General features: G+C 41.3%; 1 protein-coding gene and 1 long non-coding RNA gene across 3 annotated transcripts in view; one reads left to right on the forward strand and one right to left on the reverse strand.

Annotated features, from left to right (window-relative positions):
• Positions 1-24859, forward strand: part of LOC309567890 — a 110794-nt gene that overhangs the window by 48565 nt on the left and 37370 nt on the right. The window lies entirely within an intron of this gene.
• SCN2B (sodium voltage-gated channel beta subunit 2) overlaps positions 16741-24859 on the reverse strand; it is a 45083-nt gene continuing 36964 nt past the window's right edge. For both annotated transcript variants that reach the window (XM_082273399.1, XM_082273400.1), the window contains exon 5: positions 16741-17049. In XM_082273399.1, the coding sequence (XP_082129525.1) occupies positions 17026-17049 (24 nt within the window). In that variant the 3' untranslated portion in view covers positions 16741-17025. The remainder of the gene's footprint in view (positions 17050-24859) is intronic.

The raw sequence follows: 24859 nt of genomic DNA on the forward strand, positions 1-24859 counted from the left end.
TAAAAATGTTATGCCCAAAATAACAAACCTACCACGATGCTTGCCAAACACTTAAAAACAACTGTAGACCATAAGCCACATCCTTTTCCCATCTATACTGCAAAAAACGGAGTCACTTCCAATCCTATTACGATACTTTCTGAATTTTAATCCAATCCATATGCCACTCCATCCTCTTCTTCAGATGCTGTAGGAGATCACGTTTTTCAAAATATACAAATACCGAGGGGCGGAGCCGGCAGCCGGAGCGGATGGTCGAGTGAAACCACTGCTCTCCACAATGGGTCATTGACAGCGATTCCCAGCTAACATTATGCAGCCCTTTTGCCTACATTCACCCTCTTGACCCTACCAGGAACACCATGGCAGCGATGGGCAAGAGGAAGGAGAGGGAGAAGCCACGCAAACTGACTGAATACTTCACCTCAGCGGCGGGTCGGAGCAGCCAAGATGGCCCCGGCTCCGGACACAGCGCAGCCTCCCGCCAGCGCTCCGCAGCACATCCTCCAGAACCGGAGCACACAATAACTGGTGAGTCCCTGGATGCGCAGAACCCTCTGCCGTCCTCCCCTTTTGATAGTCCAGTCAAGCAGAAGAGGAGACTTTATATGCCCCATGACACAGCTTCACAGCCCCAAGATGCAGGGGAGGAAATGGAGGAGTCTGACAGCTCTTTTCAGCAATTAGACTCATTTCCCACCACAGGGCAGCCCATTACAGACGCGACTATGAAGGACATGTTACTGACTTTCAGAGGAGCTATTCAGAAAGAAATGGCGGTATTTATGAGAGGTACAAGGAGAGAGCTTTCTGCTTTGGCGATAGAGTGGATCATACTGAGCAACGCATGGAAGATTTTACAGGGGCCCACAATGAGTTAGTGGATGCTCACTCTGACCTGGAAGAAGAGCTGAAAATGCTTAAACTAAAGGTGGCAGATATAGAGCACAGGTCACGCAGGAACAACGTTAAATTTAGGGGCATACCAGAAACGGTTAAACCTGCTGACCTCACTGACTTCCTGCAGCAACTTATGCTGAAAACTTCCTGAGCTTACTGCGTCAGACGTGACCATTGATAGAGCACACAGACTTCACAAACCGGCCCACATCCCTGACAATGTACCGAAAGATGTCATTGCCAGAATCCATTTTTTTCATGTGAAGGACAGGCTCATGAGATTCTCCCGTATGAATGCCGCCTTACCCGACCCGTATGCGGGTATCTCTCTATATGCTGATCTGTCACAAGCGACGCTGTCTGCTAGAAATAACCTTATCCCCATTACGAAAATATTACGGAACCACAAAATTCTATATAAATGGGGCTTCCCTGCCAAACTGACTGTGACTTTGAACAATGCCGCACACACCATCACCTCCCTGGACAAGAGCCTGGCACTACTAAGGGAAGTTGGTCTTCTCCCTAGGGATGCACCTCCACCGACTCACACTTCCAGACCACCGTCTGTACCCGGTTCCAGCAGAAATAATCACTGAGGATGTGCAGGACCACCCCATCTGGGGTAAGGAGCTACGTCTCCTTTGCTAAGCTACCAGGTTTTGCTTATGTTCCTTCCCATATGGATGGTAGCACTACGGATGGAGCCTTGTACCCCCGTTGTCTGGCTCACTTACCTTACCTACCCCCAAATGTATTGCGAGATTTCTCACAGCCTTTGGTCTCCATTGACCTGTGTGATTTGTCTCAAATTGACAGCAATTAGAACAGCACTGTTGGCCAACTGTTTGGGCCTTTCCTTGTCATCCACATTGTTGTGCCCTTTTGTTTCCTCCCCCCCCCCTTCTTCCACCAGATGGAGTCCTAACCCTTCTCTGCACCGCCATGTCTCTTAGATGGATGTCCATCAACGTCAGAGGACTTAATCATCCAGCGAAGAGAAGCAGCCTATGGAGAACAGCGTTGGACTCAAAGAGTGACATTCTTTGTGTGCAGGAGACACACTTTCTGAACTCTAAACCACCACGCTGCACACATCGCAGGTTCCCGTTTGTATTTTGTGCTAATAGTCTTTCAAAAAACAGCGGTGTCATGATAGCAGTTAAGAATACGGTTGCGTTCAATCTGATTTCTGTATTATCGGACAACTCTGGCAGATATGTCCTCCTGGTTGCAGAGATCAATGGGGTCGCATACACAATTTTTAATCTCTATGCTCCCAATCAGAAACCGACAAAATTTATTTGCAAAATGATTGCTCTAGCTAAACGACATCAGCGGGGTTCCCTAATTGTGTGTGGCGACTTTAATGCGGTCATAAATAGGAATGTTGATTGTTCTTCAGTGGGGCGGAGGCGCAGACCGAGTCTGGGGCCCATGTGCTTTGGTGAGGGTCTTCATGATCCGTGGCGGTGCCTCCACACCACTGAGAGGGATTACTCCTTTTTTTCTAATGTTCATAAATCCTACTCGAGTATTGATATGTTTCTCACTGACAAGTTTTTACTGCAAAGGATAACTAATGCTGAACTGCACTCTATCACGTGGTCTGACCATGGCCACATCACAATGGATGTCAAGGAGGATTCTAAAACAGTCTCCAAACCATTATGGCGTAACAACGCATATATCTTGGCTCACCCCCAATACTCCGCGACCTTACAAAGTAAGCTTGTGGAATATTTTGAGCTAAATGGTGCAGAATCTTGTTCTCCTGCTACGATCTGGTGTGCTCATGAGGCAGTTGCGCGGGGCCTCCTCATTCAGTTGTCGGCAAGGGATAGAAAGACTAGGACTTCCCGCATTAGTGCCTTGCAGGAAGAAATTATTAATCTGGAACAACAGCATAAAAGTTCCCCAACTGATCTCCAGACTGTATTCACTACACTCACCGACAAAAGGAATGAACTTAAGCGACTTCTAGTGGCGGACCATGACTTCCAATACAGGCGACTGCAAGTTTCATGGTACTCACAGAGTAACAGATCCGGCAAATTTCTGGCATCTCAACTTAAGATGAGACGCAGGAAGTCCCATATCCCACACATGACACACCATGTCACTAAGAAGACTTACAATAATCCTAGGGATATTGCTAACGTCTTCAAGGACTACTATGAATCCCTTTACAACTTACGTGATTCAGGCTCAGAACACCAACCTAATGCTCCTGACATTGACAGATTTCTCGATGGCCTCAATCTACCAGCACTTGATGATCAATCCCTTAACACTTTGAACGAACCTATATCTGTGGCAGAGATCATGGAGGTAATTTGCTCCCTGCCCCTACACAAATCCCCAGGAATTGATGGTTTTTCGGCAGAATATTATAAAGCCTTTTCGCATATTTTGGCCCCGTCCCTAGCCGAGGTATTCAACTCGGCGGCGCAGTCGGGTTCTTTTCCTAAAGAGATGTTGCAGGCTGTTATTGTAACGATACCCAAACCGAGCAAAACACCAGACTCCCCTCAAAACTTCCGTCCCATATCCCTCCTTAACGTGGACCTTAAGATTTTCACTAAAGTTTTGGCCAATAGATTACTTCATGTCACCCCATTACTAATTGGTCTGGATCAGGTGGGCTTTGTCAAAGGGAGGCAGGCCCCCGATGGCACCCGTCGCATGGTAAATCTCCTCAAATATGTTGAAGCGGGCTGTATTTCATCGGTCTTTGTCGCTTTAGACGCCGAAAAAGCGTTTGACAGAGTCCACTGGCGTTATCTCACGCGCACACTTTCCAAATTTGGGTTCAGGGGTACGGTCCTCTCGGCGATCATATCCTTATATTCCAACCCGTCTGCCCAGGTGTATATTGATGGCTTGCTGTCTAGCCCATTTCTACTCTCCAACGGCACGAGACAGGGTTGCCCTCTTTCACCCATTTTATTCTCCTTAGCAATTGAACCTCTGACGGAAGCCATCAGGACTAACCCAAACATATCGGGAATCACCATTGGCCCCACGTCACATAAACTAGGATTGTTTGCAGACGACATTATTTTGACTCTTTCAAACCCTGCAGTCTCACTGGTGGAGATTGATCGTCTTCTTAGAATTTTTAGTAGTGTTTCTCTATATAAGATCAACACGGGTAAATGTTCCGCACTGCCGATCAATATCTCCACGAGTGATCTGGTTTGTCTTAAACGCATTTTCCCTTGCGAGTGGGACTCCACTACCTTGAAGTACTTGGGCATCCACTTGACTTCCCCAGTAGCTGACCTATATTCTAAAAACTATCTACCTCTACTCGAGCAAATTGGAGAGGATTTTTCACACATACAGAAGGTCCACCTGTCCTGGTTAGGTCGCATAGCGGCATACAGAATACAGGTCCTCCCCAAAATCTTGTACCACTTTAGGACATTACCCATAGTGTTGCCAAATTGGTTTTTCGAGAAACTGGCCTCCTTGTTACGTCAATTTATATGGAATGGTAAACAGCCTAGGATCTCCCTGACTAAACTGTACATCCCAAGGTCGTTGGGTGGGGTTGGCCTTCCCAATGCGCGAGCTTATTACTTAGCCACTGTCTTAAGCCAAGCTAAGTATTGGTTCTCTGCTCAGGAAGAAAATCTCTGGAACCAAATTGAGTGTGCTGTTACTGTCACTCATGATCTCCCTGCCCTAGCGGTGGCTAGAAGCATTGATTGTAAAATCCAGGTTCCACCTTACCCGACGATTTTGGCCACTTTGAATGCTTGGACATCACTACTAGAGCTCGAGTTTGAAGAGGTACCTTGCTTCTCTCTCCAGATTCCCACTGCTAGCTATGCCTTTTTGCTCCCAGACATGCCCACCTCTAACTGGAAAAAGCGAGGGATGAACTACCTCCCAGATAAAATCCTTGAATCTAGCAATATGGATTCATTTGCCCTTCACCGCGTACACTCATACCTCAAGTCAAATAAACCACCCGCACTACGTATCCCGGTCAAATTGTGGGGTTTTCTAATGAACAAGTCATCCACTAGTCGTAGAGGCATCTCCCTTTTCTACGCCACGTATAACTACCCCTTGGGGTTTCGCAAGACACCAGTTATGCGGAAATGGGAAGCCGAACTATCTCATTCCTATCCTGAGAGTCAATGGCTGGTGGCGCTCAAAGCCAACGCTACTTCCTCCGCCTGCATTGATCATTGGGACAATTCCCAGAAAATACTACATAGATATTACATGACACCTCATAGACTACACATGATAGACAAATCCTTGTCTCCTCTCTGCTGGAGAGAGTGTAATGGGAAAGGGAACCTTATTCATGTTTTTTGGGAATGCCCCCTCATTAAACCTGTATGGCGTGATATTTCCTCCATGATCTCTTCCATCACGGGGAAGAAATTTGTTATGTACCCTGCTTTAGCTCTTCTTAGTGTTGGTATACATGAGTTCCCTTCGGACGTTAGAACCGTAATTGCTCACCTTCTTTTTGCCACTAGAATTGCGATGGCCAAGAGATGGCGAACCTTGTCTCCCCGACCATGGGGGAAATTAAGCATAGGGTAAACTTTCAATATACGATGGAGAAGTTGTTGGCATATAAAGAAAACAAGGCCTCCTTCTTTCATAAAAAATGGCGTAATTGGCTTATAGTATCCCCTGACGTTGACTGATTGTTTGCTTTACCTAAGTGCAAGTTGGAATGTTTATTATCAAGATTACAGCAGCGGATCCTCCTCTTCCTGTTTAATATGTCATCTGGTGCCCCTTCCCCTCCCCCTCCTCCCCCTCCCCCCCAAGTACATCCTAGCGCCTTACTTAGACATTGAATAATTTAGCGATACGTTCAGCTGTCCTTATGGTACGTCTGTTCACCTACCTTTTTTTTTTCTCTTTTATGTTGGTTCCACTAGGCTTACTCTATGTCTTGTATATTGAGTCTGGACTGAGGGGGTGGGTGGTGGCAGCCCACCTCCCCAGCTGAGTCTCTTCGGGCATGCCTGTCTGCAGTATGTTCCCAATAAGGGGGGACAGGTGTTGCTATGTCATGTCAGATAATTCCAGACTTAAGTGAATTGCCCTTTTTCATTTTCATTTATCCATGCCTAGCACAAGTATTTAATTGTATTTACTTACTCTCCGTGTTCGATATGTGAGGGTGTACATAGACCTCCATTTCTGTTGTTTATGTTTATAAATATCGGTTTCATGGATGTACATCTGTATGTTTAGATGGACTTCCTATGTATATTGTGTTCATTGACATGTTATTCCTCTGTATACTGGAAATTCCTTCAATAAAAATTCATGTTTAAAAAAAAAAAAAATATAAAATTACCTTTACTTCCTGCTCACTTCAATACCATGCTTAATTCGGAAATTACATCATAACTGCCATCAAATCTTTAAAACCTAATAAACGCCCGGGCCTTGATGGATACACCTTTCTTTTTTACAAAACATTGTCAGATATTCTGACTCCACATCCAAGATCTTTAATTTCCTTTGTCTTGGTAATGTATTGCCTCCAGAAGAATTTTGGGCTTCTATTGTGATGCTACCTAAACTGCACTCCAATCCACATATTTGATTCAGTTATCGACCTCCTTAATACAGTTGTCAATTTCTTAGAAAAAATACTAGCAAATAGACTCAATATATTATGGGAAAAATGAATGCACAAAGATTTAGTGGGTTTTGTACCCTCACGACAAGCTGCAGACAATATACAACATGTATTCCAATGAATACATGTGGCAAAATCCAGATCTCTTGAAACTATATTCTATTTTAGGTACTTGATGTATGAAAGGCTTTTTATTCATTGACTTGGCAGTACTTATTCTTTGTTCTCTCTAAAATGGGGTTGGTTTGGAAATTAATTCATGGCATTGTATGCCAATCCAACTGCCACTATTAAATATGCGGGCCTTTCTTCTACTCCTTTTGACATCCATTGTGGCACCCGTCAAGGTTGCCTGTTATCCCCAATCCTTTTTATACTAGCTTTGGAAGCCTTGGTGATTGCAATCCAATCCAACCCATCTATTCATGGTCTTACGTTTGCAAATACACATTATATAGTACTGTTTTTTTGCTGGTGATATTCTCTTGAATAGTCTGTCTCCTCACATATCAATACTGAATATTTTTGAAAACCTTATCAACTTTTGCTGATATCTCTGGTTTGAAGGGTAATGAAGATAAATCTAAAGCCCTTAATATCACCTTAAGTTTCCATACTTGTTCCCAATTGAAAAGTAATTACTATTTTTCTTGCCCCCTCTCTTTACCTTATTTGGGAATTCATATGTCATCTTCTCTTGACAAAATGTACAAAGCTAACTATCCAGCTTTATTTAAAGAACTCAGCCTACTTCTTTCTACATGGCGTATGCACACCTTATCATGGTTTGACAAAAATTTTGCCATTCAAATGACATATCTTCCTAAACTAATATATTTTTTTAGGGTCCTACCTGTTCCTATACCCATACATATCCTCAGAATTGAACAATGTAAAATACAGAATTTCATATGAGGAGCCAAGAAACCACATTCTAGCGGGCCATTTATTATATAGGAAAAAGTAATTTGGTAGTCCTAATGTACCCAACATCACCAAATACTATCAAACGACCTAAATAGCGCCCTTAACGTTTCTATGCTATCATTGGAGTTACCAATTTGGATCCATCTTAACATTTTAAATTGCTCTCCCATACCAATCTACATTTTAATTTTAATACTCCCAAAACTTCACCCTCATATAGCTGATTCCACTTTGCAATTATCTCTAAAACATCGAGACTCTACTAAATATTCCAGCCAACTAATATCCCCACATCTTTCCCTCTCAGGCCTACTGTATAATTCCTATGTTCCCTCCTGAATTTGAAGATCTCTGTGCTTTTAAATAGTGGCCGAACAGAGGTATAAAGTATGTACACAAACTATTAAATTCTGATGGAATTATCATGTACATACTTTCAGGAACATTGGAAACTTCCTGCCTCTGAATATTCTCGTTTAATTGTTATATCTGCAAACTTCTTAACAACATTCAGGCTTGCCATACCATCCTAACCCCCTTTGAAAATAAATGTAAAAATGCTCCACACTCCACTGGCCTGATTTCTCTTTTATATTCAGCCTAAGTTTGTCCTGCAACTAGCTCTAAGCCTCAATATGTTCTCAATTGGGAACTTGATATAGGAGAATCTTTGCATATCTCTAAATGGAGTAGAATTTGGTCAGCAACAGCCTGTTGTTCCATCAATGTCCTAGCCCAGGAAAATGCCTACAAAATATTATTCTGCTGATATATGCCCCAAGCTTTTCTAGCTAATTTTACACCATTTGTTTCCCCTTTGTGCTTCGGTGGCTGCAATTCTCCTGGTACACTAATTCATATATGTAACACTGTCCCCGTAGGGCTAGCTGTATGATGACTTGTTGGCCCTCCTCTGATTACCAGCAGGCAGTCACTAGGGGTGCAGTTCACACATTCATCCTTACTCCCAATGGCTCATTACTCAATAAACAGTCCAGGGGTGTTGGTTTTTAGTATTTATTGTGGAACTTGGATGGGAATAGTGGGATACTCCCACCTGGAACTATATACAGTTGATAAGGACAATTCTCACTTGGCCTCACCAGGTTGCTTGTGGAAGCACTGCTTGACCTTACTGCCACATGTACAGAAAGGATTAAATCTCCTTGCTCTTTCTGCAACAATAGACTTGGTGAACTACATTATCTACAGGATACTCTCTAGCATCTCCTTTACTTGACTATTCTAGTTGTAGGGATGGCCCCCCCCCCTCAGGTCAGGCCCCTTGACACAGATCTGTACTCGCTGTATGCAGAATCAGATGCTTCCAGTATCTCCCTTCCAGTCATCTTTACAGGACCTCCAGGTTCAGTTCCTCTCTAGCTCTTTAGGCCCTCAGGTTGACCACTTGAGGCCACATGGCAACTTCTACAGAGGGTGGGCAGCCGCCCCTTCCCCCTGGGACTTCATTCTCCAGCTGAAAGACCCCAGATGTGCCCCTGGCATTTATACAGTATCCCAGCATGCATGGAGGCACTTTCCTCTGCCAATCACCAGGGCTGTACTAAATGCCTGTGCACTCATTTGTCAGGTTTCCTCCCACTGTCCCATAAGCCTCCCTATTGGATCAGTGGGAAACAATTGAGAAAAACTGAGTTGCATCCTCTGCACTTTGAGCAGACCTCACTAATATTTCCTGCTCTCTGGTAGGCAGAGAACATAATATATTTACCCGGCAATCCTTCTGGTAAGCAGAAAGGATCCAAAACTATGCTCTCTCTCTCTAGCACCTACCTAGGAGGGTCCTAGTAGCAGTGCCCCATTGTTCAGTTATTATAATTGCACACATATAATTTGATAAATGAAGTTTAAAAAAACAAACTTTGATTCGTTCACCACAGGGTGCTATTTTCCATAGATTGATTTCTGGTTTTACCAAATCATAAAGGAAATTATTGTCCTTCATATTTTTGGCTACACTCCAGGTTATTGCAAAAGCTTGGAGGGACCCAAACTTGAGTTTTGCGATCGAACAACATATCATGGGAATCATAGTTCATGAAAAACGTACTTCTATTCTAATTATCACACACTCAAACTTTCTTGAAGTACGGACACCATGGTTGCAATATAATAATGCACCTAATCCTGATTCCACATCACTCTCTGTTTAATTTTCTTCATGTTTACACATTTATGAAACTTCAATCATCCTACCCCCCCCCCCTTTTTTTTCACTCTCCCCCCTACCCCCTTTTTACTTTCTTTATTTTAATGTATCTTTATTATTAAAAAGTTTATGGGTAATCTTTACCTATAAATACATTTTAAAATATCTCCTCCTTAATTTTTGATTAACATTTTAATTTCATTGTACTGAAAACTTTTTTTCTTTAAATAATTCTAAACTTTTTTTTTTTTTTAAATATGATAATTTAGGGCTTTTTTCTATTTTTCCTTTTTTAGATATAATTGTTGTATCCTTATTCCTTGTCACTGTACAACCTCTTTGCCTTATTTGCCAACAACAAATTGTTTTTGATAAATGGATGTTAGGGATCTCAATTATTGAGGTCTAATTTTGGATTTTCTAGGTATCAAACATTTGTGTCGTTTAACACGTTTTTACTTTGTATTTTATTTTAAACAATTTTTTTTGAGCACATAATATCAGACTGTTGCATATGCAGTTCACATCGGTTTTTTATTGGCACTTTGCACTTTATATGGTATTTGATTCACATGGGATTTGTATATAACAGTGCCTTACTTTACTAGAATTTGAGAGCCATAAATTCAAACCAAGCAGCACAACCTTCACTTTGAGACTGCTGGCGTTACTGCCGGTGGCAAGGTAAAAAAGTTAAACTGCTGTAATATATGTGACCCGGCTTTTGATTTTAAAAATTTGAATAAACATCCAAAGAGAAGGGTTTTGACAGTGCTGGATCCCTTGACTTGATATGGTGTCATTGTTAGATATATCCTCTGGTGTTTGATAGGTTGATGTTAGGCGGCTCTCTGGCATCCTGGAGCCCTTAGGGGCTCTTGAAACAGTGTTGGTAGCCAAACCCATGACTGGAACAGATTTTTTTTCTCTACAAAACTGTGTATTTAAAAGATGTACTTCCCAAGTCTAACTTTTATTCCAACCTCCATTTCCAATCTTGATAAAGGTGCCTAGTAGAGCTCAAAAACACTTTGACTGCTGTATAGAGAGTATTATTATCATCACTATGTTTGAACCTTTACACTTGTGTCACTCCTCTTTCAATCTTTCTGAAAAAATCTACAGAGATGTGAGTTTAAAGGTGGAAGACTTGAAAAAGCAAAGAAAATATTTTTTTCAAGCTCATTTATACATTTTTTTGTACTTAAATTATATTAAAGGTAATTTGTTTTATTTTAAAAAGAAGTAATACTTACCTGCTCTGTGCAATGATATTGTGCAGAGCGGTCCCTTACCTCCTCTTTGGCAGTCCCCCACCGGCACTGTCCATTTCTCTCTGCCCCAGTGCCTCCTTAGCAAGCCGGGTGCTAAGGGGGCACCTGTGTGCATGTGCTCCCGAGTCAGGCTGTGTGCCTCAATAGACAAACACAGCACCAGAAATCCACATCCCCGCTCCCTCCTTACAGGAACCTGACTGACAGCAACGGCTCCTGCAGTGACTCCAGTAAGACCGGGAGGTCAGGGAAGCAATGCTACAGCCAGGACAGCACTGGAGCAGTGAGAAGGTACGTGTTTAGGGTCAGAGGAGTGGGGTAGAACAGGTAGTGGGGTGTTTTTTTACCTTAAAGGGTAACTCCACTTTTGATGAGAAAAAAACACGGGTGATCGATGTACATTGCAAAGATTTTTTAACAAACTTTGTTGCAGATTTCTACCTTATGTTATTCTGAAGAAATCCCTGTGTGTTTCTTTGTGCCCATGTGCTAAATGAGTCTAATGGGAGTGGTTTCATAATTATCAACCAGCTGCTGCAGAATCAGGGCTCTAATGAGGAAACTTGCAGGGTCTGCATCCCTTTGGACGTTATTTCATGATGGCAATATCTTACCAAAAATGACATTTTTGTTCCAGGGGATGCCTGAAATCTGACTTGTATCTTAGTACCCACTAAACAGAGGGGTAGGGCAAGGAAAGAGAAGGTAAGACTTCTGGGAAAATCAGTGAGCCAATCACACAGGCAGGAAATTATGTTTCTGGGTGGTGTTCTGTACACATTCTGTGTACAGAACACTTCCAGGTAGCCAAATTGCATTGCACTTTGCAGGAAATTACAGAGCTGCAGATTGAAAAGGAAAATTTTAGACTTAAATATTTTATTATCTCTGAAATAATGGTAATATTGTGAACAGCTAAGTACTGTGTCAAACAGTGCAAAGCTTAAAAGACGAGCAAACATAGTTACATGGTTAGTCAGGTTGAAAAAAGACACAAGTCCATTTGGCTCAACCAAAAAAAAGCAAAAAAAACCCAACCATAAAATAAAACATAAGTTAATATTTTAATTATCATTGGCTTCTCGTTGTCCTGTTTGCATCAGCCATCTACAAGACACCCTTACAGCTTTATCATAAATACACATTCTGTGTACAGAACGGCTCCAGGTAGCCAAATTACAATATGACTTGAATATGTATTGTATATGCTATATTATTATTTTTTTATTTGATATTTTTTTCCCATGAAAGTGGAGTTACCCTTTAAAGCAGGGAATGCATTAAGGTGAAAAAAAATAAAAAAACATTTTGAGTTTATAACCACTTTAATGTAGACAGTATGAATAGAACTGTTATTTATATAATTCATTATGTGGAGCGCTTTTTGGAAGAGCTTGGATTACCTATGCAGCAATCTGCCAACAAATGAGAAAGCGTACAAAACACATTAGGACAAAGTTTAGACTTAAATATTTTATTATCTCTGAAATAATGGTAATATTGTGAACAGCTAAGTACTGTGTCAAACAGTGCAAAGCTTAAAATACGAGCAAACATAAGTTAATGTTTTAATTGGCATTGACTTCTCGTTGTCCTGTTTTGCATCAGCCATCTACAAGACACCCTTGCAGCTTTATCATAAATACACAGTGTAAACCTTTTTTTTACCCATAGCCTAGGCATGCAGTACTTATATACAATATGTTGCCAGACCCTTCTGCTGTGTATAATGTGTTTTGGCTCAAGCATAAATGTCTGTGTTTGTGATTAGTGCGTCTGTGACTGGCTTCAAATGTCCTTTAGGAGTCTATGCTATTTGGTGCATTAGTGTTTAACATAGTGTACCGAACACAAGCAAACTCATTTGACAATAGTTACAAAAACAGATATGGCGTCACACTTTATTTCGTAGCATAATAAAGTGCAGTAGCATACCAGCCAAGCAGAAATGTAATACTGATAAAAGCTAACATCTGATTGGTTACAATAGGTGACATACACATCACTGCTCCTGGCACCATCTTTTTTTAATAAATCTCCAAGGGTGTCATTTAATAAAATGGGGCAAAGAGGAATAAAATTTACTATTCCACAGCATCAAACTAATTCGCATTTAGCTAGTGTAGTTAGATTAAAGAGGACCTTGCATGTAAATAGCAAAGTCACTTTCCCGATACGCTGAATTACATTTAGAAAAAGTTTGGACAATATACAATACTTACCTTCCCCCAGCTTCCGGCAAGGGTGATACCATCTTTCCAGCTGGATCCTGGGGAATGGTGAGTAGTCCATATCTCAGTGAGAAGGTTATCCTGCACTGTGCTTAGCATTCCCAGAGATCCTGTTGGCACACTGTGGGGACTTCACTGTGCTATGATAGCCAGGGAGAATGTGTATGTCAACTAATTTATTTTTATTTTTTAATTTAATGCAGCTTTGGAGTGCAAGGTCCACTTTAATTAAACCTATCTCTCAGTACTGCAAATCAGTGCTCTTTACACTCGGGTATTAAATAAAGGCCACAGTTTACACACCAACCCTTATGAACTCCTACGGACTCACACATACAATAAACGTGTGTGCTGATAATTGGCCATTATTGCACATACATAGGAGCTCAGTAAATCCCTATATAAAGATATAGAAGGTTTTCATTATTTAGTATTGCACATACAATAGGCATTTTTCTGTAGGAATGCCACTTTTGAAAATATCATTTTAAAAAAATTGCTAAACTTGAGAGACCCTTATTAACGTTATTGGCAGTGTATTTGCATTTATGGGACATGTACTTCAACATGTCATAGAACATATTTTAGTTAATCTTATTGTTAATGCAAGCAAACCATTGTTTTGTCCATACAGGAAGCAAATAGAAATACCCTGTACTTCCAGGGTATGGGGCAGCATGTGGATCTCTCTACTCCCGTCAATATGTAAGTGCTGGAGTTGAATGATTGGCCCAGCTTTATCATATGGTGGCAGTAAGGAGTCCTTATATATGTGTATGCTCCAAGCTGTAAATTGGAGCCTACACAGGACTTCCTGTATTCACTTTTAGCCACTAAACAGAGGGGTAGGTCAAGGAAAGAGAAGGTAAGTATGCTGAAAAGAGTGGAAGTAAGTGAACCTTTTGTCGTGCCCTGCACAAGCAAAGCACAGATTCTCTTTAGGTTGATTTAAAAAAACAGGAATAATGATATATATATATATATATATATATATATATATATATATATATATATATAATATATGTATATCATTATATATATATATATCATTATATATATATATATATATATATATATATATATATATATATATATATATAATATAATATAGAAGCGCCAAAGTTAAATTGTTGCCCCAGACAGCCAAACAGAATCCGTGTTTTTTCTTTTCCATAGAATGGTAAACCTTATTGATTGCTGTTGGCAACAATTTCCCCTTTGTTCAACAACAAATGCAGGCACAATCCAAAAATGAAATGAAATGAATAAAATATAAGGGAAATATTTACTTTGCGTAAAATCAGGGAAGGCTGTTTTCGGATGTACTCAGTAAAGCTAAAATCACGCGTGCAGCCAGGGGAAGAAGGCGGTAAAAACAGGTGATTGATCAACGTTATTACCAACTACCGACTGCCCACTTTCAATGTGACATGACAGGCTCTTGGGTCTGTTCACATTGCTGTGGATGCGATGCTTAAATTTTAACTCAGTGTGATAAGTTTGGCAAGTGGCACCGCTTGCAAAACTTGCCTATTGAAGTCAATAGGACCACAGTTGAACCGCACACCGAATGCTTGGCACACAGTTGTAGCATGGTAAATAGTGATCGACTGATATCGTTTTTTTTAATGCCGATACCGATATTTTGGTCATCAGATATCGGTATCGAAAACATTTTTTTTTTTTTTTTTCTTCACAGGTGCTCCTAGTGGAAGGATCTGGGTTTCTAAAAAACCCCAAACCCCTCCTCGGCACTGAAAAGCATTAAAAACGCCAAGTTTGGCTGTTTTGAATGCTTTCAGTTTTTTTAATCTGGCGCCGAGTACCCGGAAATGATGTCATGACATCACTTCCGTTTTTTTTTACATGGAGACCCGAACAGAGCCGAATGCGACTTTGATCGGGTCTTCTCTTCGGCGGCGGTGCAGGTAGGGTGCCCTGGTCTCCCGGTGGGACGGGAGACCCGGGCGAGCCGTGGAAGGGGGCGGGAGGGGAGGAACATCCCCTCCCGCTCCTTGTAATTACAGCCAAGTGGCTTCTCAGCGGCATTGGTTGTCTTTACAAGACAGCCGACCGTCGGCTATGGACACCGGTACCGGGGTGATGCCTCTGGCTGCAGGCATCACTCCGGTACAGCACTTTCCCTAAATATCGGCAATATCGGTAATCTCAGGGGCCGATTCCGATATATCGGGGAAAGGGCATATCTGCCCCCGATACATCAGTAGTGCCGATAATCGGTCGGTCCCTAATGGTAAATCAATGTAAAATCCCCCCTTGAATTGAAAAAAAAGGCATTTGGGTGGTGGAATAATCGTTTCCTGAATGCCTCTATTCTGACTCTAAACAGCCTCTGGAAAAACAATCCAAAAGGAGGACCTAATGCCCACACTTAGGAAACCAATTTAATAACAGCTTTTGTGTAATTTATTAGAGGTTCCCTGTTCTCAATGACTCTTGCATTGCAGGAAAACTGAATCCCTGTTTCCAATGATAATACGTCTTTACACAGTTGAAATTCATTCATCTGTCAAGATCATGTACACATAATAAACCCGCACTGAGAGAAATACAGAGCCTGCCATTTCCCATCTAAAAATACCAGTTTCCTTATTGTTTCTGGCTCCAGTACCTTCTGAGTTGATTTACTAAAGATAAGTAGGCTGCTCGCTTTACAAGGGAGTTTTCCCTTAGCTTAGTGAATGTGGTTCAATTTAACTTTGTAAAGAATACCCATTCACATGCAAGGATAACAAAAGAAAAACAACACTATTTCTGCTTGCACATGAATGGATGTTGGAATTCAGCTCATTATTTAAACTAAGGGAACTTTTGCTTGCAAAGTAAAACAGCCTGTTTGCTTTTAGTACATCAACCTCAATGACTCTGAACAAGTAATTATTAAAAATCCAGGCAAAAGTCAGAACTCCTGAACTGTATCATTGTTCTAGGCCTGCGACAATTTTTACATTCAGTGGATCAGCTTGACAGCCAGGCAACAAGTACTTTCAAATGGAGAGGTCAGAAATAAAAGTCTCTATGGGGTTGATTTACTAAAACTGTAAAGTGCAAAATCTGGTTCAGCTTTGCATAGAAACCAATCAGCTTCCAGGTTTTATGGTCAAAGCCTAATTAACAAGCTAAAGTTAGAAGTGGATTGGCCACCATGCACAGCTGCAAGAATTCTTGCACTCTCCAGTTTTAGTAAATCAACCCCTATAGGATTTCTTATGACCTTAGGGTCCTTTCACACAGGCGATCCGATCAGATCCGCCTGTCAGTTTTTCAGGCGGACCTGATCAGATGCTCCATGCATCCCTATGGGGCAGCGGATGTCAGCGGAGACATCTCTGCTGACACCCGCTGCTATCCGCTTCCGATTCTGTCCGTGAAATCCGGAGCGGATGGAAACCCTATTTTGCATCCATCTGGGGGATCGGATGAGAACGGACAGGTGGTCCCCCATAGAGGACAGGGGGGATCTGACAGCTCTGTCTCCGCAAACAGAGCGGAGGCGGAGCTGTCATCCGCCTGCTCAGCGGGGATCGGCGGATCGATCACAGAGAACTGACCTCATCGGACTCTAACCGTGTGAAAGGACTTTTACAGTGCTTTCTATCAGTTCTGGCTTGTAATCAAGCTCCCACCTGACAAGAAACCAAAAATAGTGCATTCAAACCATCAGAGGTAAAAAAGAGTTCTTCCACACTGTTGGGATCATACACAGGAGAAGGGTTCCCATAGTCTGTCTGGTAAAGGTGCAAATCATGTATTCCATATTCCCTGGAGCTGTGTAATGTTCAGAATGAATTCCAGAGTAACAATTTTTTCGAAGAATTCCAGAGTGTTATCAATGTTTTGTCTCTGGGAATCCGCTTCGGTGTGTATGACAGGTCATAGAACTTCAGGAATTGCCGCCTGTAGAAATGGGCAATGAACAGGGTCAGAAAGAAGTAAAACAGACAGAATATCAGCCATTAACAGTATAGATAGATATAGATAGAGATAGTATAGATAGACAAATAAAAGGAACAGTGCATATATGGCAGTATGGTTATTGATAAGTACAATTTACTTGAGACACATACAGTACAATACATTTTACTAGGTAGATGATCAGTGGCCAAGGTAAATGTTGCATTGCTTGGATTCAGCATGTCTGCAGTCTTCACTATGACAGTGACCCAGAGCTGACAACAATGACACTAGAAAAGTAAGAAAGAGGGTGCACCAGCCTAGCTCATTACCATTATAAACTCTTTATTAATAAAAAGCAAAATGGATGTATACTCACAAACAACTCTATGTCACAAGCTCATCAAAAACAACAAAAGACTATGTAGCCCAATCTACCGCATATGTTCCCTACCTAGGGAAGATGCTGTGTGGATCCAATTGGCATATGCATTTCGAGGTGTTTCCTCTTTCATCAGAGCCAAACTCTGATGAAAGGGGAACCCACTCGAAACGTGTAAGCCAGGATGGCATCTTTCTGAGATGAAGAATGTGCGCAATGGATTGGGCTAAATAGTCTCTGGTTGTTTTTCATGAGCTTATAACACACAGACATTTGTGAGTATACATCCATTTTGGTTTTAATTAATAAAGAGTTTATAAAGGTTATGCACTAGGCTGGTGCACCTTCTTTTTTACTTTTCTAGCGCTATGTTATCAGGGCATCCCCAGTCCTATGAGGGCAGCAAAGCGTGGAGATCATATTGATTTGGAGAAGCTGATGAATGAGAAACTTGAAGTCTGAGCATGACACTTGCACCCAGTTCATATTCTTGTTGGATTCAACCATTTTTTGGCCAGAAGCCTTAAATTATGATTTCTATACCGAACTGCCCTTATGTAACCAAGGTAGATAAAAAAAACCTGGACATAAGCAACCTATTGTAGGAAGCATGTGAGAAAAAATGAAACACCGGGGATCCTCTAGATGTGCATTCTGCTTTCCATAGTTGGGTCACGGTGGCTGGAGATGGGGGGAGGGGGGATGGGGTGCAGACAGGGCTTAGGTAAATTATTGGATGGGCTGCTTTCTTCCAGCTGTTTATGACTTTTCTCAAGTTATTGCTTGAGTACACTAAACTGTAAAAATCCTAATTTATGGCTATGAGGACACTGAATCAAACAAGCATGTGGTACTGGTATCTTCCTATTTTCTTCTCAGACTTGGTCTTTAATTGTAGGACAGGCTGCACACAAGCTGGAAGACAGCACCAGAGCTGGCTGGAGAGGGGGAAAGGTAAGGAATATATCCCCTTCATCTCCCCCTAAAGTTAAGCTTTTAACCCCTGCAGTGCAGGGGAGACCTAATTGTCTAATTCACAGAATTCAGCTTTATGTAATACTTGATATATAGTAGGCTAAAGTAAAATTGATGCCCAGTTATTAGGGGCTGTGAATATTTTTATGTTGTTGAGGGCTAGCTCCAGCCTAAATGACTGGGATGGTATCCACTAACTTCCAATCCTGATGCCCGAGATCAGAGGAAAGGACTTTTTCCTGTTTATTCTGTGCATAGTAACCAAAGCTGATTGGTTACTATGCACAGTTGCACCAGATTCTATGTGCACCAGTTCTAATAAATCTGCCCCATAATGTTGATATTCATGCATCTCATTATGTCCATCTTGGCCTCCAATATTATTTATTTTATAGAATGTTACTCAGACCATTGTTTGTCCTAAATAATGTAATCTAACACATTTAAAGAAAATTAAAGAAACCCCAAATGCTAGATACAGATCATACTTTCCCCATAATCTATGGGCAGAGCCAGTACAAGGGGTGGCCGTAAGGGGGGGCTGCCTTAGGCGCAATGGTTTACTATAGGGATGGGGATGTCTTCCTTCAGTTACAAGGCTGACAGAAGTAGTACAAAAACATCACCATCACCTGTCATCCAGGCGCTGTGAGTGGTGAGGAGGAGAGAGCCAGGAGGCGGTGTGGGCTGTGTTCTCTCTCCCCCACCCAATACAGCCTTACAGCACCTGGTGTGAATCTACCCTCACAATTTGTAAATAGCAAACTTTTAAAATTTAAAGAGACAACACAAGCAAGTGCCCAGTATTAAAAGTAAGCATTCCAGGTGAATGCCCCTGATCCTCTAAGCTTGCACATCATAAACGAGGTGGGGGCGCATTTTGACATCTTTGCCCTGAGCACCGGATGACCTTGTCCTGCCACTGTCTGTGTGCATTTACAAGTAGTATGAATTTCAAATGATACCATGTCAATTGTGAGCTAGTGAAGCTTACTTCACTTAGAAACCAATCTCCCTAGAGTGTATCATGGGGTCTAAAAGTAATGGGGACTGTAGGAGTGTGGAAGGTGTGTTGGACCAAAATTAGGGCAAGTGGTCTTCATGACCAAATCATGCTCCAGCAGTTAGCAACTAAATACTGCATCTAGGAAACGAGGTAGAGATTGACCCCAATTTTAGAAAAAAACAATAGCGTTATTTTGGGTAGATGAATAAATGTGCAGTATTTGTTATTTATGGCTGAATAAACTAATGTGTGAAGCTTTTAGGAGTGCTTCTGAGGCATTCATATATGAAAAAAACAGCTGCTTTTACTTTCCTTACACCTTAAGCCCAGAAGCTATAAAACTAAATTTATTAAGCCTGAAGTTAAAAGTAGTGTCAACATGTTTGTGCCATATGATTAAAACACATTTTGGCATTCCCACTTACTAGTACTATATACCTGTTTTTTCCTAATTATTTTCCCCAAATAAAAACATATTCTTTTAGTTGTTATCAACTATCAACTCCAAATGTTTGGTAATCTTTATTAAGTAAACCTTTCTAATGATGAGAACGAACCATGGGAGAGACTCTAAGATTATTGTGCATTAGAGCTTACTACTTTCCCTCATCATTTTCTCCCTAGTCATGGTGTCAGCTGATTTCTGAAAGCAGTTTCTGCGTGCAAGCAATCACCTGCAATTTATTCTGCAAGCATTGCTTTGTCAGCTTGGCTACTGTTGGAGTGAATAGTAGATCTTAAAGGGAGAGAACATAGACTTTCTTCCCTTCTTATACTAATGTCCATGTAGCAATTCACAAATCTGCTCATACCATCTTTGTAGAAAATCTCTTACTTGAAGCCACATTTCCCTGCATTCCTTAAACACCAGCCCATCCTTCTAAGGGTCCATGTGCACTGGGCTTAAAAAAGGCCAGTTCTTTTGGCTGAAAAAAAAAATCGGTCATTGAGAGCGATTTTGTATAAGCGTATAGGAGCCTTTAGCATTTTTTTTTTTGCCAGAAGCTGCTCTCAAAAACTCAAAAGGGAAGTGTTATCCTTTATTTGTCCTCTCTCTTGTTTATGTTGACCCATGTTACACCAAGCTGCTGTTTGTTAAGTTGCGATACAATCGTACTCCAATGGACTTGGTAGTTCCTGTTTCGTTCCAACACTAATTAATATTGATTGTAATAGGCACTTACTTGAAATTCACTATGTGACATGGCTGTGAATTTTTTCTGTTTGCTCCTGGCTCCTTAGCTTTCACCCATATTCTGTAAAACTTCCTTTTTCTCAATAAAATCAAATTGAACTAAAAAACTCAAAAGGGAAGTGTTTTTTTCTGCTTCTAAATGTTGAGCCTAAAATATGCCTCTAAACGTCCTAATGTGCATGGACATATAGGATAACATTAGTTGCTTCTACAGGCCAAATGCTAAACTCCTCTAGAAGCAGCATTTTTTAAAGCCAGTGTGCATGGACCCTTAAGCCCCGTACACACGCAACGAATTTCCGCCGACCGGTCGTCCGTCTTTTGTCCAGAGTGCGTGTCTGTTGGTTGGAATGTGCTCTAGACTGCACACAAATTTTCCCGTACGACAGAATTCTACTTCAGAAGTGATGTCATGTGTTGGATTGCTTTCTATGTGTTCTTTCATCTCTGAGCATGCCTAGTCTTGCTCATAAGATTTTTCTCCATCGAAATCTGTACTAATGAGACGAAAATCGGACGTGTTTTGACGGTCGACAAAAATTATATAGCCTGCACACCAGGATTTTTTCGGCCGAAAAGTCGGAGTCGGTTGTCGGAAGCACCATACTAACAATCCGAAAATCGGCAGAAATTTCCCGGCCGAATTTCTACTCGTGTGTAAGGGGCTTTAGTCTTTTTCAATTACACACGATGCATCTACCATGTTCTCATTCCAGTAACTACTTGTGCAAAGCATGCATCAGATTTCATTAGCTATACCTGTCAAGTGGAGTGTATTATGGCTTGTAAGTTCTGGTCAACCATGTTGTGACTACGCAACATTTGTAATAGTTCATGCTACTCTACTCATTTTTTCCTGTACATAAATAAGAAAGGTTTTGGTGGATGTCCGTAAGTGCTGGGAGCTAACTGAGCTTAACCATCTGAAGTCGAATGCAAGTACCAAAAGCACTTTTAGACCAGGTTTAATTTAGGGTATTTATAAGAAGGATGGAGACCGAAAATTAACAGCATGAGAGTTTACACCACTTTTGGATGTACTTCACAAACTGTCCAGTTGTGAAACCCCTCAAAAACCGATGGATTCCTTTTTTTCTCCATGCTTAAAGTGGAACTTCACTATACCAATCGACATTTACTAATTGGAATCCTCATGCTGCTAGCCCTGGTAAATAGATAGGAAAGCATATTATATTTACTTGTTTTAAACTTTTTTTCTACATTTCTTCAAGTACTTCCTAGTTTCCATGCCTAGGCAAATGATATCATACATCCCAGAAGTCTTCAGGAGGGGAGGAGAGGAGGGAGGTTTTCTCAGCTCAGCACGCTCTCCTGCATGCATACATGAGCTAAGGGCGGGAAGTAAATGCTGCATGAATCATCTGCCCTTGCTTAAGATGACCACGGCCAGACATGCTAGGGGATGTTTTTCAAAGTGATTCCTCACCAAAATAAAACATGGAGACATGGGTGGATGGGGGAGTTTGCTTTGAATATTAAAAATTAATTAAATAGCGTTTTTAGTTTTGTGGTGCTCAGATGAAGTGAAGATCCGCTTTAGGTTTCTACTACTGAATGTACCCACAAGGAAAAGAACAAATACAAAATACATCACCCTGCCTTTCTACATGCTGATTTTCAAGTGTTTTATGGTGTCCTCTCATTGATATATAATAAAAAAAAGAGATAAAAAATATTTTATGTTTATTTGACAAAAAATACTGTGAAAATTGTGTGAGCTCCCATGCCTCTATAAATTCTAATCTATTTTGTAAGGAATTTAACATTTGGCCAAACAACCTGGCCAGGCTATTCTCAAAGATGTTTAATGATGTTAAATAATGGTGTCGCGCTCACAAATGCTAATGTGCTAGTATCCCTTTAAATCTGTTTGCATAGCAATTTTCAGAATCAACATATCATATCAAACCATATATACCATAAACCATAGGTATAAAAGACAAGTACTCAGATATGGTCTAAAACAAAATGCGTGTACAAGCTATATTACGTCAACCTTTGAATCCTGATTTAGTGGTATGTTTATTTCTATAAGATATTAGTAAAGGAGGTTGTACATTTATAAAATACCCTTTCATATGGGGAAAATATCCTATATCCCTTTATTGACAAAGAACATAATGTATATGTATTATTATTTATTTCCTGGTACATATAAAATCAGTGGAAAGTAAAAGTAGAGCTATTGCTCATACTATCTGTAAGAATCTTTTACTCTTTAGGAAGGCATCCAAGGTTTTGTAGCAGGCTGTGCCTTGACTCCCCAGTAAAGCAGCCCGACATCCTGAGACCATTGCTAATAGATAGCTGTCAGACATTGTTGCATGCACATGCGCTGGAAATCTTTTAAGCGTCATTGCTGTCAAGGTGGCCATTAGACCAGCAGAGCCATTTTAAAAGCTCCGGAGCTCTGGATATTTCTATTAACTTCTAACTTCTGCTAAAAAGCTGAAAACACACCACCCTGAGCTCTCCTGCTATCCCCTATGATTTGTAAACTACTTGACCATGGTGACATACAAGCAGGCTTTACAGTGTCCGCAATTAAATGATTCCTTCGGTTTATCAGATGATGTTGAGATGACCATTAGTGTAAACTCCTGTCCTTAAAGGAACATCTTTGAGAATTAAAAATGGGTGTACTTGCGTACTGCTATGTTGTGATATTCAGTGCTATAAGACTACAAAACTAAAAACTTACAAAGCGCATCGCTCACACATATACACACTCTGTAAACGTGTATCAATGTGCAAAATTATATTAAAAAGTGGTGCCACGCTCGCAAATACTAATGTGCTAATATCCCTGTTCCCAAAATCTGTTTGCATAGCAATTTTCAGAATCAGCATATCATATCATACCATATATATCATAAACAAAACAAAACAAACAATACATCAGTCCATAAAGTGTCCTTTGGTATGAATTTGCTTGCATTTGCTCAATATTTTATAAAAAACAGGCTTATGTTCACATATCCAAATGACTGCTTCCTTAATCAGTGTTTAGCTCAGGAATATCCCCCTGATGAAGCCATGGGACCCTGTGGCGTATTGCGTAGGGAAGGGGCCAGGGCCAGCCTTAGGTGTTCAGGCTCCCTGTGTGAGCTAATCCTGTGCCCCCCCCCCCCCCACCGTGCGCGCGCGTAACCCCCCCCGCACATTTTCTTGCACTTTATTTGACTTTTCTTTTTTATTATCACTAATAACCTAGCCCCCCTTACATTAGAGACCCCCCACAGAGCCCTTTTACATCAGAGACCCTCACAGAGGCCCCCCTTATATCAGAGACCCTCACATAGGCCCCCCTTACATCACAGACCCTCACAGAGCCCCCCCCTTATATAAGAGCCCCCTTTTATCAGAGGCCCCCCACAGAGGCCCCTTACATCAGAGACCCCCCACACAGAGCCCCCCTTACATCAGAGACCCCCCACAGAGCCCCCTTACATCAGAGACCCCCCACACAGAGCCCCCCTTACATCAGAGACCCCTCACATCAGAGACCCTCACAGAGCCCCCCCTTACATCAGAGACACTCAAAGAGCCCCCCTTACATCAGAGACCCCCCCCCCCCCACACAGAGCCCCCCTTACATCAGAGAGCCCTCCTTACATCAGAGACCCTCACAGAGGCCCCCGTTACATCAGAGACCCTCACAGAGCCTCCCTTACATCAGAGACCCCCCACACAGAGCCGCCCTTACATCAGAGACGCCCCCACAGGGGGCCAATCTGTCATCACGCTGAGGCGCGCATTGTAAGCATACCATGGAACTACTATCTGAATGTCTTATATGACGACTGAATGCTTTTAACAGTTTGTTGAACTATGGGCACCAGGAAAATGTGAGTGTTTATATATTTAGTGTTTATTAAACCGGTTGTTTTAAAAGATAAAGCACTATGTTCAGTGTTCTCTCTTTTTTATTTTGGGCATATGGAGATACGTGTAAGAGAAGGAGGATTCTAAATTCAAGATTGCCACCAAAGGATTGAAACAGTATAAAACAGATCCCCAGAGAGGGACAAAAGCACATATAGACCATTGGTTGGTCTTATCCCCCAGGCACATGGGATGAGGGGATTATCACTAATGTATGTGGATGATTGGAGCACATAGTGGTGAACACTAATTAAGGAAGCAGTTGTTTGGATATGTGAACACAAGCCTGTTTTTTACGAAAGATTGAGCATATGCAAGCAAATTCATACCAAAGACACTTTATGGACTG

This window comes from Pelophylax lessonae, assembly GCF_965119305.1.
Source record: "Pelophylax lessonae genome assembly, chromosome: 12".
Taxonomy (NCBI): Eukaryota; Metazoa; Chordata; class Amphibia; order Anura; family Ranidae; genus Pelophylax; species Pelophylax lessonae.